This window comes from Tursiops truncatus, chromosome 2, assembly GCF_011762595.2.
Source record: "Tursiops truncatus isolate mTurTru1 chromosome 2, mTurTru1.mat.Y, whole genome shotgun sequence".
Taxonomy (NCBI): Eukaryota; Metazoa; Chordata; class Mammalia; order Artiodactyla; family Delphinidae; genus Tursiops; species Tursiops truncatus.
In genome coordinates, this window is record NC_047035.1 from 98,030,247 (window position 1) to 98,045,846 (window position 15,600).

At 36.4% G+C, this 15,600-nt stretch overlaps 1 protein-coding gene across 2 annotated transcripts in view; it reads right to left on the reverse strand.

Annotated features, from left to right (window-relative positions):
* Positions 1 to 15,600, reverse strand: part of CCPG1 (cell cycle progression 1) — a 38,499-nt gene that overhangs the window by 21,488 nt on the left and 1,411 nt on the right. For both annotated transcript variants that reach the window (XM_019946715.3, XM_019946690.3), the window contains exon 2: positions 1,025 to 1,093. In XM_019946715.3, coding sequence (XP_019802274.1) covers positions 1,025 to 1,084 — 60 coding nt within the window. In that variant the 5' untranslated portion in view covers positions 1,085 to 1,093. The remainder of the gene's footprint in view (positions 1 to 1,024; positions 1,094 to 15,600) is intronic.

Below are 15,600 nucleotides of genomic sequence, written 5' to 3' on the forward strand. Positions count from 1 at the left end.
CCTTACTTCTACACTGTTAATTATCCTTGAAGGAGAAATTGTTACTATGAGAGTTGATCTAAGCTTTGGAGAAAACAGGTTAAAAATAGAAAAGTCACTTATTAAAAAAAAGAAGAAAGAAGAAAAAGAAACCACATTCATTTCAACTGGTACAGCTGCTAATAAATTTTAAAACTTTCTTGCAGAAACTTTGGTTAATGTTGTTTTCTAGAAGTCATGACTAACCAATTGTCTAAATATTAAATTATCAAAGGAATCATAAAAAATAGCGTTTAAAATTTTTATTGATGAAGGAAAATAAGTGAGGCTTGAGTCTAAAAATAAACAGGAAAATTATAGATAAATCCATTAACACTTTAAATAGGTATAGTTTTTATCTTACTGCTTCTATACATCACTATTTTATGATTTTTCTGTAATTAACATATATTACCAGTGTGAGAAAATAAATTACTGTTTATTATGTACTAGTTATGTAACATCACATTTCTATAATCAAATTCATTTTTTAAGAGTTCTAGCCATAGTCCTTTTTCCATCAAGTTCTGAAATGATAATATAACGTAACGTAGCATAACATAACATGGGTGGAACACATGTTCTCCATGCTCCTTGGTCTGTTTAAACGCAGGCTCTGATGTTTTCTAGTTACATAATCTTGGCCAAATTACTGAATCTCCGTAAGCTTTGGTCCTCTCAACTATGAAATGAGAATGAAAACAATCTGTACCACAGAGGGTTGTTTAAAATTATGAGAACATAAGTAAAGCACAGGACCTGACCAATAATAAGCCCTCAGTAAATACCTGCCTAATGTCTCAAAGCTGAGGAAAGCAATGTCCAATAACATGCTGGCTCGTGAAGAGTTTTCAGCAGTGAAGTGAAATGTAGGTGGAAAAAGCTATAGACAATGGAACCTTATGCTTAAATGTAAAAAACTAATGGCCTTCAAAGAACCCAGTTTACATCACTGTTAACACTGTAATATTACAAACTGCCTTATAAAAAGTATTCAGTAGCATACCTCATGATTGATGACAGTCCAACCACAAGATGAATCACTGTCACTGGAATTTTCAGACATTTTTCAGGTCTACAAATACAAAAACATATTGATATGTGGGACACATTTTTAAAAATTCTATAGGAAGTACTATATGTGACCCAAGTACAAAAAGTGGCGCTTACTGCCTTCCAGGTGAAACTGAGACAACCCACCCATAGATTTACCAGACAGGATATGCTTGCATATCTATATGAACAAATACAACCAAACTTTATGACAAGGAGATCCTCCTGAGCCAAAACAGTGTAGACGGTCGTACTGTGGAATGAAGAGGCAAGCTGGATCTGAAAGAAAATGTAGGATTTGGCCAGGCAGAAACAAAGGTAAATGAAAACAATCTGACTCTGAGGAAGTCAACTGCTGAGGGAACGACAAATGGGGAACAGTCAGCCAGAGCAAAAGCCTATGTTTTCAATGAACAGTGCGGTGTGAAAATCATGGCTGAAGAAACCAGGTGGGGGAAAGAGAAGAGTTCCAAGGCCCGGCAAAATGAAATCTACTGTTGTCAACATGAAGCAATTAATATTTTCAAGCAGGGAAGGAATGTGATCAAATGGTTTTTAGGAAAATAACCATGTTGGTAACACTTCAGTTACATTAAAACAGGGGAAGAAAAAGACCAGAAGTTGGTTAGAAACTTGTGGCCATTGGCAATAACCTAGATAGACTCAAGTCCTAAACCAGCACACATTGGTCACTCTATCCGGTTTGTTCTACCCTTTCTATCTGAAACTCCTATTTAAACTTCAAAATTAAGCTCATTGGGCTTCCCTGGTGGCACAGTGGTTGAGAGTCTGCCTGCCGATGCAGGGAACATGGGTTCGTGCCCCGGTCCGGGAAAATCCCACATACCGCGGAGCGGCTGCGCCCGTAAGCCATGGCCGCTGAGCCTGTGCTCCGCAACGGGAGAGGCCACAACAGTGAGAGGCCCGCATGCCAGAAAAAAAAAAAAATTAAGCTCATTAAAGTAAATGGTATCTTGCTGACTTTGTTCTATACATATGTCTTATAAATGCTTCTATTATTGCACATATACTGAGAACCCATTATATCCAAGTTGATGGTTAGTGTTCTAACAGAACTCTACTGCAGACAATTTAATATGGAACCAGTGCACAAATGAAAACAGGGCAAAAAATATAGATGTGGACCGTCTATTAGTGATTCTGGAAACTCTCGTAAATTAATATTTTAAAAAGAGAAGATACAGAGAGGTGGCTGGTCACTGATAGTATAAAATAAGCATGTTTTCAGACAAATTATTCAAAATCTAAAATAAGACCTAAAGACAACTGTGTGAGTCGTCTTTAATGTCACTCGAGACAGAACATTTTACAGTAACTTCACCTGAGGTCATCTGATTGTTTGATTTCCCATTTACAACTAATTAGGGCCCAGGCAGTTTCTAAATTTAAAGGTAAATTTGTAAAAACAAAACAAAACAAAACAAAAACTATTACAATGAAATGCACTTTTTTCTGTCCAGTAGAGAATACTATCCCAAAGGCTAGGCTTAAATACCCTCCCTATAGTATATTAACCAATTTTATAGCAATTTTATTTCACCATTCCTTATTAAACTGACTACATAAAGCCCAATTTCTCATTGAACCAGTTTTCATGAGTTAAAAACTCTGATGCTACTATTTGTATTTGAATTATTTTATAACAATTCCAAAGTTGTGGGTTAACATATTAGACTGCACAAAGACTGAGCAGTTAACTTTGCAGGAAGAAAGGAAAATGGTCAAAGCAGGCTTTATAAATGAGGTTGTAATGTTTTTGACATGCTGGACAGCATGTTTTTTAACTGAATTAGTTGCCAAAATTTTAAAATTGAGAGCTATCACAAAAAAATTAAGTTCTGGTTCCTTATTGCCAAAAGAGAAAATATGACGACACTGGAAGGATTTCCCAAGAGATAATGTGAAAAGCACTACAAAAATAAAGGCAGAAAAAGTTAAAGAATATGACACTTCTAAGAAATTCAATTAATTTAGCATGAGTGAAGTATTAAAAGAAGACATCTGAAAATCAGAATCTTTCAAAGGGCACATATTAAAATGGGGAAACAACTAAAGGGCCCTAGACCTGTGGGATACAAAGAATCAATGCAATATTCCATGAAAAAGATGAGCACCTAAATTTAACCAGTATTGATGAGGGGGAGAGGATAAATAGGATGGGGAGGGGTTAGGAGAGATTTAGGAAGACAGACACGAAAGATTTTTAAAGGACTGAATAACCAAGAAGAATAACAAAGAAAAGAGAAAGTGTAGTATATTTTGGTTTAAGTGACTTGGTATTTGGAAAAACCATTCTATATGGAACAAGTAGGTAGGGCTTTACGATTAAGAAAATTGGCCTAGGACTTCCCTGGTGGCACAGTGGTTAAGAATCCGCCTGCCAGTGCAGGCTACACGGGTTCCAGCCCCGGTCCAGGAAGATCCCACATGCTGCGGAGCAACTAAGCCTGTGCGCCACGACTACTGAGCCTGCACTCTAGAGCCCGCGAGCCACAGCTACTGAGCCCCGTGAGCCTAGAGCCCATGCTCTGCAACAAGAGAAGCCACCACAGTGAGAAGCCCACACACCGCAATGAAGAGTAGCCCCCACTCGCTGCAACCAGAGAAGGCCTGCGCACAGCAACAAGACCCAACGCAGTCAAAAATAAATAAATAACATTTTTTTAAAAAAAAAGGAAAATTGGCCTAAAAAAAGCAATCATTCTTCACCATGTGAAAGCTCCTCTTCCCTTTGCAAACCCCCAGTTCCTAACCTCCTCTAGCAGCCCACATTCTCACTGCTGCTCCATCTCACCCCCAGACTTACATAACCTTCCAAAACTCCTGGGATACAAGACCTGATCAGGGATATTTAATGTGTATATATCTCCTGCTCTTATCTAGGAAATTTCCATTTAAACAGTTCTAAATAGATAGTCCCCAGCTTTTGTTTTCCAATCAAGAACTCTAATTGCTCTGGGGATAAGCAAAAACAAGATTTCAAAAGAAAGTTACATACATTGCTAAACTGGGACTTTATCATATTTGAATTTCTCAAATCAAGGAGCCCATTTTAATCTGATCCCAGTTTCTTTGTTTACTTGCCCTGGAGGAAGAACAGGCTTCACATCTAGCCCAAATGAGGAAAAGATTCCCCTACTGGCCATAACACCACAGTAAGAGTTTGGTAAGCAAAATTCACAGCCCTACTAAAGAACCCTCTTAATTCAGGTGTTTTCAAAAAGTTGGGTGAGGGCTTCCCTGCTGGCGCAGTGGTTGAGGGTCCGCCTGCCGATGCAGGGGGACACGGGTTCGTGCCCCGGTCCGGCAAGATCCCACATGCCACGGAGCGGCTGGGCCCGTGAGCCATGGCCACTGAGCCTGCGCGTCCGGAGCCTGTGCTCCGCAACGGGAGAGGCCACAACAGTGAGAGGCCCGCGTACCGCAAAAAAAAAGTTGGGTGCACTGAAATTAAATCAAAATTTTAAAAAGTAAATTTCTGAGCCCCATCCTAGACACATTGACTCTGAAAGCTGCCTCTGTATTTGAACTTCCCCACTACAGCCAGTTATCTTCTTAAAATGGTAATATTTTGTCATTCCTTAAAAATGTTAAGATTTTCATACTGTCTTCAGGATAATGCCCACAGGCCTTAAATATCAAGTGTTTTGTCTCTAGCATCTCATCCTCTCTTCCCTCCATCCCCTCCCTCTCCCCTCCACCTTTTCAATTCTGCTAAAAAGCTTAGCTTTCTCTTAATTCAGGGGCTTTGCATATTCTGATCTCAGTTCCTCACCTCCTTACTTCTACCCAAACTCCTGTGCCCACTCTTCTATCTCAGCTAATGCATCACTTCGTGAACCATTCCCTGACCCCATCCCCAAAGACTAGTATATTCCCTAATCTACTACTTAAAATACAATACTACGCTGTAATTGCTTGTTTACTTGACCGGTAACACATATTAAGCACTCAATAAAGAAAAAAGGTAAACATTTCTGGGTGATGATGCAGTTACTGACACACTTCTAAACTGTTCCTCAAGGAACTCAAAATTCTGGAGGAATCCATGAAGTTCCTCTCCCCATTATTTTGACCAAAGGTAAATGCAAAAACCTGTTCCATTTTGAGGGCTTTACTAATAATAACTTAGAAATAAACAGTTTATGGGAAAGTTACAAAGGCATAAAAAATCATACAAAGTTATAAAGCTAAGGGTACTTTATGAAGATGATAAACTTGAAGCCCTTTTCTAGACTCAGGCTTCGTTTTATTCCTCAGGGTAGCTTCTTTACCCCAATCTCAGGTCATATATTTCCCCATTGCTTTTTGGATGATCACTAGTAGGTTTCTCAGGCCTTTCAAATAAAGCATCTACAAAACTAAGATTATCTTCCTGCTCCTCTTCCTGTTTCTATCATCTCAGAGAACAGCATTAGCCAAAAATAATCTGGCTGCAAGAAAAAGCCACCAAACATCAGGTCAAAAATCCTAGATTTAGGATAACTACATTTGGGATAACTAGAATTGCCTTGACCCAAAAATCCAATCAGGTCTAAATCCTTTTTCACTTCCTATCCCAACTTCATCATTTCCCACTTGTATTACAGTGACGGCTCTCTAAGAGATCTCTGCCTGCAGTTTCAAATTCCCCTCCAGTCACTCCTTCCCAATGCTGTCCCTACTCTGTTTATCCTAACACATAAATCTGATCACTTAATCAATCACTTAAAATTGGTCTCCAGTGCCTTCAAGATAAACTCCAAAATCCTATAATAATAGCCTCTAGAACAGAGACAAATCATTTAAATTGATTCTCACTTCATAAGAAATCCTATGGAACATTTCTTCACAACATGTAAGATTTTATTCATAGAACTCTATGGAAGAGAATTTGACACTAAGCATTATAAACATACGGTTTTCCACATAGAATATAGCACGTTAGTCATATTAGGATGTAAATTTATTACATGGATGTTCGTATCTCATTTATGAAGTTACTTAAGGTAGAAGGATTATACTACACTAGTATAATCAAACTCTCCAGCAGATGGGCCTACAGTTAGTACCATTTTTAATTTACTCCTTTATCCATCTGTTCATTCAATATTTATTGAGTTCTTAGCACATGCAGGATACTGAAAATATACCAATGTACAAAACAAGTAAGAGTCTTGCCTTCCTGGAGCTTAAATTCTATCAGTAATTGACTAGGTTGAACTTCATCTGAGCCCTGTGCTCCAGGAAAGCAAGGAAGGTTGAGAAATTTCCCCATCCTGTTTTGTGTTCTGACTGATAGCTAACTGCAAAGGACCAACCTGCCCTCAAAAAATCCCAGGTAAGACTCACTTCCACCCATTCTGAGTCCCTTGTTTACTTGCCTCTATAAAACTCCTCGGTTCATTGAGATATTCCTATTGCAATAGTCTGAATTAAATTCATCTCAATTTTCTGGGACTTCCCTGGCGGTCCAGTGGTTAAGACTCCATGCTTCCATGTAGGGGGCATGGGTTCAATCCCTGGTTGGGAAACTAAGATCCCACATGCCACATGGTGTGGCCAAAGGAAAAAAAAATCATCTCAATTTTCCTAAGCACTTCCTCTTTCACACTGGAGTCATCCAATAAACAACATTACCTGGTAGAATACACAGTGTATTTGATGGTATATTTCCTACTACAGAGAAAGCATGGGAAAAGAGAATAGAAAATGCTGGGTTGGAGAGGCTTAATTTCAAAAAGGATGATCAGCGAAAGCTTCCTTAAGAAGGTATATTTGAGCAAAGACTTGAATGAGTGAGTGAATCATCGTGCAGTTAACTGGGTAAAGAGTGTTTCAGACCAAAGGAACAGTAGGTACAAAGTTGGAACCAAGCCCATATCTATGAGAAACAGCAAGGAGGCCTGTGTGGTTGGAGAGAAGTGGGCTACCGGGAAAGTGGAAAGAGATGAGGACAGAGAGATAATGGAGTGGGAGACAAATGATGTAGGGCCTTACAGATCCTAAGACTTTTTACTGAGTGAAACTAAAAGTCATAGAAGTATTTTGAGGAAAGGAATAATTGAGGATCACACTGGCTGCCCTATTGAGACAGCACTGTGAGGGGGCAAAGGCAGAAGCAGGAAGACCATTTGCAAAGCTACCACAGTGATCCATGTGAGATGATGGTGCTTTGGACCAGGGTGGTAGCAAAGACAGTAAGAAGTGGGCAAATTATACCTATATTTTGAAGGTATAACCAACTGGGCTTCCTGACGTACTGAATACAAGGTATGAGGGATGACCCCCGTCCTAAGTAAATACAAGAATGGAAAGGCCATTAAGACTGGAAGACTTCAAAAGCAGCAGGTTATGAAAGGAAAATTGGTAAACTCATCGGGGACATATTAAATTTGAGACAGCTATTATCACGTCCAAGTTGAAACGTCAAGTAGGCAGCTGGAGACTGAATTTAGGGGAGAGATACAGACCAAAGATGTAATTTAAAATTACACTTTAGGTGGCAGCTGTCAAAACTAATAACAGAGCAACAATATTAATTTTACCTCATAAAATACAACTGGAGTGAATATTAGCTGATATGATGGTGCCCCTCATCATTCCTGAGTAGCTACATTTTACTATGGAAAAGGTACGGTTTCCATTAGTGTATCTTCTAGAATTAGACACGATGGAGAAGAATGGGGGCATTATTCTCCCACACGTCTACAATTCCGAGGTAAGCCAACCAATGGGCTGTGACCAAAAGTCCCAAAAGTGCTGCTGTACTGTAAATGTGATCAAAGATGAGTCAGTCAGTCTAGACAGCTTTCAAGAACCTACTTCTATCATGCTTTTCAGAGGTTCTGGAACTTTCATCTCCCCAAGAGGATATGAAATGCCTGCTTTAAACCAGACTGTTGGATAAAGGAAAGAGGACCCAAGATCCCAACTAATAAAAACTTTTTAAATGTCTCTTATATTCTATTTTTTGTCCAATAACAACCCCACAGAAATAAACAAGCAGAAGATGTAGTTAAGTTAGTTGGTGGCAAGTACTGTGGAGAAAAATAAAGCAAAAAGGGGGAAAACTGAATGCAGGGAGTAGGGGGTAGGGATCAGAATTTTAAATAAGGTTGTTAGGGAAGACCTCCCACCAACACAAGAAGGTACTGATTTCTCCACAACCTCACCAAAAATGTAACAACCATCTTTAATTTCTGATCATGTCATGAGCAAAAAAAAGTAAATCTCCTATTTCAATTTGCATTTCCCAGATGACTCAGTGGGGTTGTGCATCTTTTCCTATGTTTATTGGCTATCCTTATTTCATTTCCCATGAATTATCTAATGTTCACATGTTCACCTTCCTATTGGGCTATCTCTGTTGATTTTCAGAAGTTCTTCATAAATTGGGTCATGAATGAATTCACTGCTAAACCTACTGCAAATATTTTTTTCTAGCATGCTTCAATTTAAAAAAATATCTTCTATCATACATGTCTTTAAATTTTATGCAGTCAAATGTTGAGGATGGAGAATAAGGTACTTTTTATAGCCTATATTTTACACCTTGCTTTAGAAAGTCTTCCCTACTCTCAAGATTGTAAATAGTTCTCCTATATTTTCTACTAATACTTTTTCAGTTTTGGATTTTACATTTAGCTATTTAATGTGTGAATCTGGGTATTCTCCCTTTTAGTGTGAGGTAGAAATTATGTCAATTATTAAATATTCCATATTTTTTCTATGATTTAAAATGCCACTCTCTGTCACATAAAGTCCCATACATTTATGAATCAGTTTCTGTAGTCTCCATTCTGTTCCAATGATCTATATTCCAGCACCAAAACAAGGCTGTTTTAATTACAATGGTACTCACCACTTTTTACAGTGCTATTGTGCAACTCTTCGCTTGGTCCCTCCCTAAACACACACAACCACCCTGAACACTTACATACAGGCAACAGTGAAACTGACTGCAGGTTACATGCAGTACTTATTCCAAATGCTAGAAATTTTTTTTTAAACTTCCTGTGCAAAAGTCTCCCCATGACCTTGAGAATAAGTATTCTGTACAATAAAGTCAAACTTCTTAAGGGGACATCCAAATGCTTCCACTACCTGGCTCTAGCCTAGCTTGCAATCGATTAGTTCTCTCCTCCAGGGCTATTTCATCTGATCAAAGTAATCTACTTGCTACAAGTAGAGGAGCACAGCCCTACCTCCATGTCTTCACTTACTCAAGTCACACTTCCTGGAATGCTTTCCTCCTTTCCTTTCTTCTGATTTCCATCTTTAAGGCTCAGTCTCCTCCATGAAGTTTTCCTTCATGTTTCTGACACACTGATCTCTCCTTCCCCTGAATGTATCGCATTTATTTCTTATTTCTCAGCATAAGTTCTGTACTTCTTGCATAGCTTGCCTAAGAGCAGCCTCTATTACTTTTATCCATGAGTTACTTTACTAGTTAGTGTTAAGTTCAAAGCTTTTGATAAGAAGTTTCAATTTAATTTTCAATGTCTCTATAACTGCACAAAAATTTTAACTGCTCTCTACTAGTCAGAAGTCATACAATACATACATAATAATCTCTCATCTTTAATCGCTTAATATTCTATTTTATCTATAGAAAAGGACACACAAGCATTTTTACTCAGATCAGGAATTGAAGGATCAGAAATAGTAATGAGCTACAGGTCTAATTTCAGGTCTAGCCCCACCCCTTAAGCTTGCCTCTTTTAAATGTACCACAATTATGAATTTTTTTTATTCCTGCCTATTTTCAAAAGGGAGCTAGGGCCACTAAAATCACTAAGCACCACAATGAAGGGGTTGAAACAGAAAAGCTTAAGAAATTCTAAGATTTTCTGTCTAAGTAAGGATCTAAAACTGTTACCGTCACTATGCTTTATGGTAATTTGGCACAAATTTACATTTTAAAAAGTACTGTGACAAACACTTCTGGAGTAAATGGTGAGAACTGTATCTCTTTGCGGAATTAAAGGGTCTTCAATCCTGTTCATTGTGGTGGGGGAAGAACCTTTCACTGTGTTGCTTTCTTTTTTCCAAATAGTCTCATCTTAAGTGAAGGCTCAGCTTATACTTTTTTTTTCATCTACAGTGTCAACCTTATTTCAGTCCCCAAACTCTGGCAATAAATAAGCCTAGCCTAGGAGTGCCTAGTACCCACTAGGCCTCTGTGCTGTGGGGGAAAAAAAAAAGACTGCCTTAGGGAAGTTGATTCCAAGGCTTATTGGCTAGAATGGTCAGGTAAACTCTTTATTTGAAAAAGAGTAAGTTTTTGCATGGCTTTTTAACTGTTATAGCAGATAAATCCTGCAACATATTTTCACGAAGCCCAGGCCAAACTAAATTGCTTCCAAACAGCATCAAGAGACAAATGATCTGACAGGTAATTCTGAATATGGAACTAAAGTGCTGGCTGCCATTCTGGATGCTCAAAACAGCAGAGCCTTTCTATGGTTGGTGTGAAAGGTAAAGAATGAAAGAGATGCGAAAGATAAGAGCCATTTTCACATAAAACGCTTCTGAATTTAAAAAGACAGTACATTTCATTGTTCTTCCCCTCCTACCTCCCAAAGGGGGAAAAAATCAGTTTTTTGACAAATTGCATCACTCAGGAATTATACTCTCCATTAAACGTCATAAATGTGGTGTTGCAAAAGACTTTCAGATTGATGTCATCTCTCATGTTTGCCTTGTGAAAGTTCGGCATTATTAAGATAAGGCTTCATAAAACCTTAAGACCACCTGGTAAAAATACAGCCCAGAGATTTAAACATATAAAATAAAACCACACACACAAAAAGACTCAAACAAAACAGAAAAGTTTTACAGTCCTGGGGTAAAGATGACCTTTTTACTAAGCTTTACACAAAACCTAGAAATTGTAGAGGAAAAGCTTTTTATTATATAAAAATCATAAACTTGTTTGCCAAAAGTCGTAAAAATAAGAATGATATACTGAGAATACCTGTGACATATATAACAGTTTTCAAAACATTTAAAGTACACCAATAAATGAGTAAGAAAAAGGTTAAAAAACTGAATAGAAAATTTATCAAGGAATATGAGTAAGCAATTTATAGAAGATATTAAAATGGCTTATAAGGAAAAAAATGCTCAACCTTACTACGAAAGATACACAAAGAGTAGCAAGATTATTTTAATGCCTAAACGATCAACAAAGATTAAACAGGTTAATAGGTCAGATACAGAAAAATAGGTACTGTAAACAGTAAAAATGCATAGTTATTATCATTTGAGTAATTTTGTAATAACAAAATTTTACAGGCAGATACCCTGTGACCTATCATCTCTATTTCATTTCCTATCCACCTCATTTCTAGGAATTTATCTGGTAGAAATACTCACATGAATATGAAAATACATATACATGTGTGTAAGAATGGTTGAATTTTTATAGTACAAAATTAGAAAGTGAAGTCTATCAAGAGTGAGTTTATTAAAATTAAAATGTATAATATCTATTATTAATGCAGCCATTAAAAATTTAAAATAGATCAACATGTCCTGACATGGAAAGACATCAATAATATATTCTGTGAAAAAAGCAAGTCAGAAAATGATATGTATAATAAACCCTATTGATATTAATTTATATGCATTAGTCTAATTTTAAAGAGTATCTTTCAAATCTAAAAAAACTAAAATTACACGTATTATGTCTGCTAAATTTCAGTGAGCTATTTATTACCTTCATAATCCGCAGGAAAAAAATATACATTTTTTTAAATGAAAAGACAAACCCAATATTAAGTAAATGAATGACTGACAAAAATCCAATCATCTTCTGGATGACCAGTCTCTTCAGAATAAATTAAAGGACTAAAGGGAATCATATTAAAACGTTTATATCTGAGGTATCAGAAGTTTACTGGAGAAAACTGATGCTAGAGAAGAGAGAGCATAACCCAGGGATTTGAAGAGTCCACAGTGTAGTAATTACGGCATCAAGATGTGGGTCCAATGGCTGTCCTGCCCCTTGGTTATATGCATCTTCTAAGTGGATTCAAAGATAACCTGTCCATAGCAAACAGGCTTTCCTAGTTTTAATGGAGTGGAATTTCATTTAAACACCGATATCGCTAAAGATAGGTATCTGGAAAAAAATCTCCAATAGTAGTAATTTCACTTTATCCATGACCAGAAAGAGGCAGCAATACTGTTACATACAGTAAATTAACTTTTTGGTTTAGAAAACAAATTCTGCAAGAAGTGAGTCAATACACAATTTCTTCACAAGATTTCTTTTATGATGTAACATCCTTCATATTGGGAAACAAAAGCAACTACTGCCATATGTGAAGATAAAAGTATCCCTTTTTGCCTCCATCTAAAAGAAGCTACACCTTTGATTAAAAGTTTGAAACAAAGCAGTAAACCATATGAATTCAAAATGCTGGGGGGAAATTAAGATATCTGTTAGTATGGAAATACCTTTTCACCAGGTGTTCCCATTCTGAAAAGAATCCTGACTTTCCAGGATTGTTACATCTTAATTTTGGAAAAGCCTGAAAGAGCCAGTAGTAAATCTAGAAGCTTGACTAGGCGCCATACGACCCTCACTTGGGCACTGCCAGGCCCTGTTGGCTCCTCTTCCCCTTTCAGAGATAAGTAAAACTAATGGGATCTAGCTTGATGTTGTTTTTTCTACTCTCAAAAAAATTTTTTAATAATTTTACTTGTTAAAATATATGTATTCATCATATATCTATATTTTTTGTTTATCTTAAACATACTTTCCACAAAAGGATAATCTGTCCTAATTTTTTTTTTTTTTACAACTCTCTTCTACTTTTCATTTGGGAAAAAAGCCAGAGAGATGGAAAACAAAGGGATTTTATATATTTTTATTCTGTTTTCCATATTTTTAAGTACATAATAGACAAGTACACACCCATTGTTACTTTCTAGTAGTAATATTAGATAAAATGTTAGTAAAGATGTTATTTGAGTTATCAACTAATCAAATATAGAAGCAGTCATTACCAACCCATGATATATTATATGTTTCTTTGCCTTTCACTTTCGCTTATATTTGCTCTCATAAAGTCCGCAGAATTGATTCGTAAGTTTCTAAAAGACTTTTTTACTTGAATGTTCTATATGTCAACCCAACTTGAAGTTAATCTCAAGGGGCAGATGTTGTATGTAATACAGATAGGGTTGACTTCCCCAGAAGGAGTGTCTAAGCTCTAAACTATCTCTTTCCCTGAAAGACAAATGCTTACACATGTAATGTATCTCTGGGAGGACCTGGAATTTGACATTCTGTGTAGACTCACTGTTTATGAAATCAACTTAAAGGACTGTTTTAGAACATTAAAAACAACATCCACTTCCTACTGTTAAGTTACACTGAAGATCTTCTTTATACTTTAGATGTGCAATTAAAACAAATCAAAACCAAAATTAAAGGCTGAACCATAAAAGCACACTGCAATTTCCAAACCTTTAATGCAGGAGAGTACAAAGTCACAGTCAGGAAAGGGGCCAGGTTCCCTTCAACCTAGTAAAAGGCAAAAAGCACTATCAAAAAAATCAAATGAAGATCCCATATGACTTTTTTCCATCAAACTTCTCAGTCCAAAAGTATATATATCACATTAAGTCATCACACTTCAAATGTATAATATGCTTTATGTAAATGTTACTTACGCAGGCCAATAATACTTTGCATGGGTAGATCACTCTGCCACTTACAAAGTGATACGACTTTTTATATCTGATTTGATCTTCACACATACCCCATGAAGTATGGCAATGGCTGTTACTTATTATGTACAAATGGAAACAATAGAAGCTCATAAGTTAAATTATTTGTCAACATCATTAAACGTCCTGACTCCCAATCCAATTCTTTTTTCACATTTCATCATGCTGGCAACATGAACCAGAAATAAGGTTTTAGGAAACTGCTTTATGGACAAATACTGAAGAAAAATTAGATTTCTGACTTACTGCTAATACTAATACTTCCTTGCTAATACTTCCTCCAGAAAACTCTATAAGCCCTTGAGCAGGTTTCCACACCTTAAACACCCCTTGGAAAAAAAATCCTCTCAATCTATCAGTTAGTTGCAATCCTCCCCATATTACAGAGTTAAATTTCACCTTAGAACTCAAACTGAGATTTTTATTTTCAAGTTTATCTAGTGCAATACATCGAACATGACCTTTTAAACCAACTCATTTTTTTTAACTATTTTAATTTAGTCAAAACTGCAGAACTACCAGACAAACATGGTAAGATATCACTTATATGTGGAACATAAACAATACAACAAACTAGTGAATATAACAAAAAAAGAAGCAGACTTACAGATATAGAGAACCAACTAGTGGTTGGGGGGGGGGGCGATACAGGGTAGGGGAGTGGGAGGTACAAACTACTGGGTGTAAGATAGGCTCGAGAATGTATCGTACATCATGGAAAACAGAGCCAATATTTTGTAATAATTGTAAATGGAAAGTAACCTTTAAAAACTGTTTAACAAATTTTTACAAATAAATTTAAAAACAAAACAAAAACTGCACAACTCCCAGGAAGAAAATTCTTGAAAATGTAAGTTATCGCCTACAATATGGCAACTTCCTCATCTTAACCACTCAAACACAAAAGCAATTCAGCCTCTAGTAGTTCTGCATTGTTAGATGAGTCTGCATTTTCTGTTTTAAAATACCCTGGGCTTAACAGGCCTTGCACTGTGTCCATATTCTTTACATGTCAGAAACTACTACTTCTAAGCTCTCAGTTCAAACTCACCTAATTTTTTAAATATTTAACTTAGATAAAATACAATTACACAACCTACACAATACTGTGGAACCAGTTAGTAAATCAAACATGTTAAGTAATTATGAATGTTTCTTATGCCCTGTAAATGAACCCAAATTTTTAGTGAGATATTGAGCCAACAAAGGGCACAAAATACACAAAATAAAACAATAGAAAATATTGAAAAGAAACTGAAATCTGGGGAGAGAAGCAATGCTCCAAAGAAAAGAACCTAAGAAAACAAAGTATGACTTCTACAGCTTAAAAAACAAAAAAGCAAAAAAATAAAAACAAAGCTTCAGAATGGCTATTCTATTGAGTTAATGGACACTTGGAATTGAGGTAAACCCCATTTTCTCAAGACTGGTAACTGCAAAAATACATGGACTATTCCTATCGAAGAACAATGTGGCCCTTTCTTTATGACAGAAAACAAAATGTGGGCTAAATATGCTACTTACTCAACCATATCCAACATATCCATAATAGAAAATGAAACAAAAACATAATCCAAAATATCAGGCATATAAAACATAGTATTGATACTTGAAATGACTTGATGAAAACAAGCTTAAAGCCCCCATTTTATAATAATGTTTAACTTCTTTATTTCCACTGGCAAATGTTTACAAATAATAAATGAAAAATCCTGCTACATCCCAGATCTTTTCAGATTAATATGCCCATGCTTTGTCACCTTGAGTTACAGTAATAATCAAGAT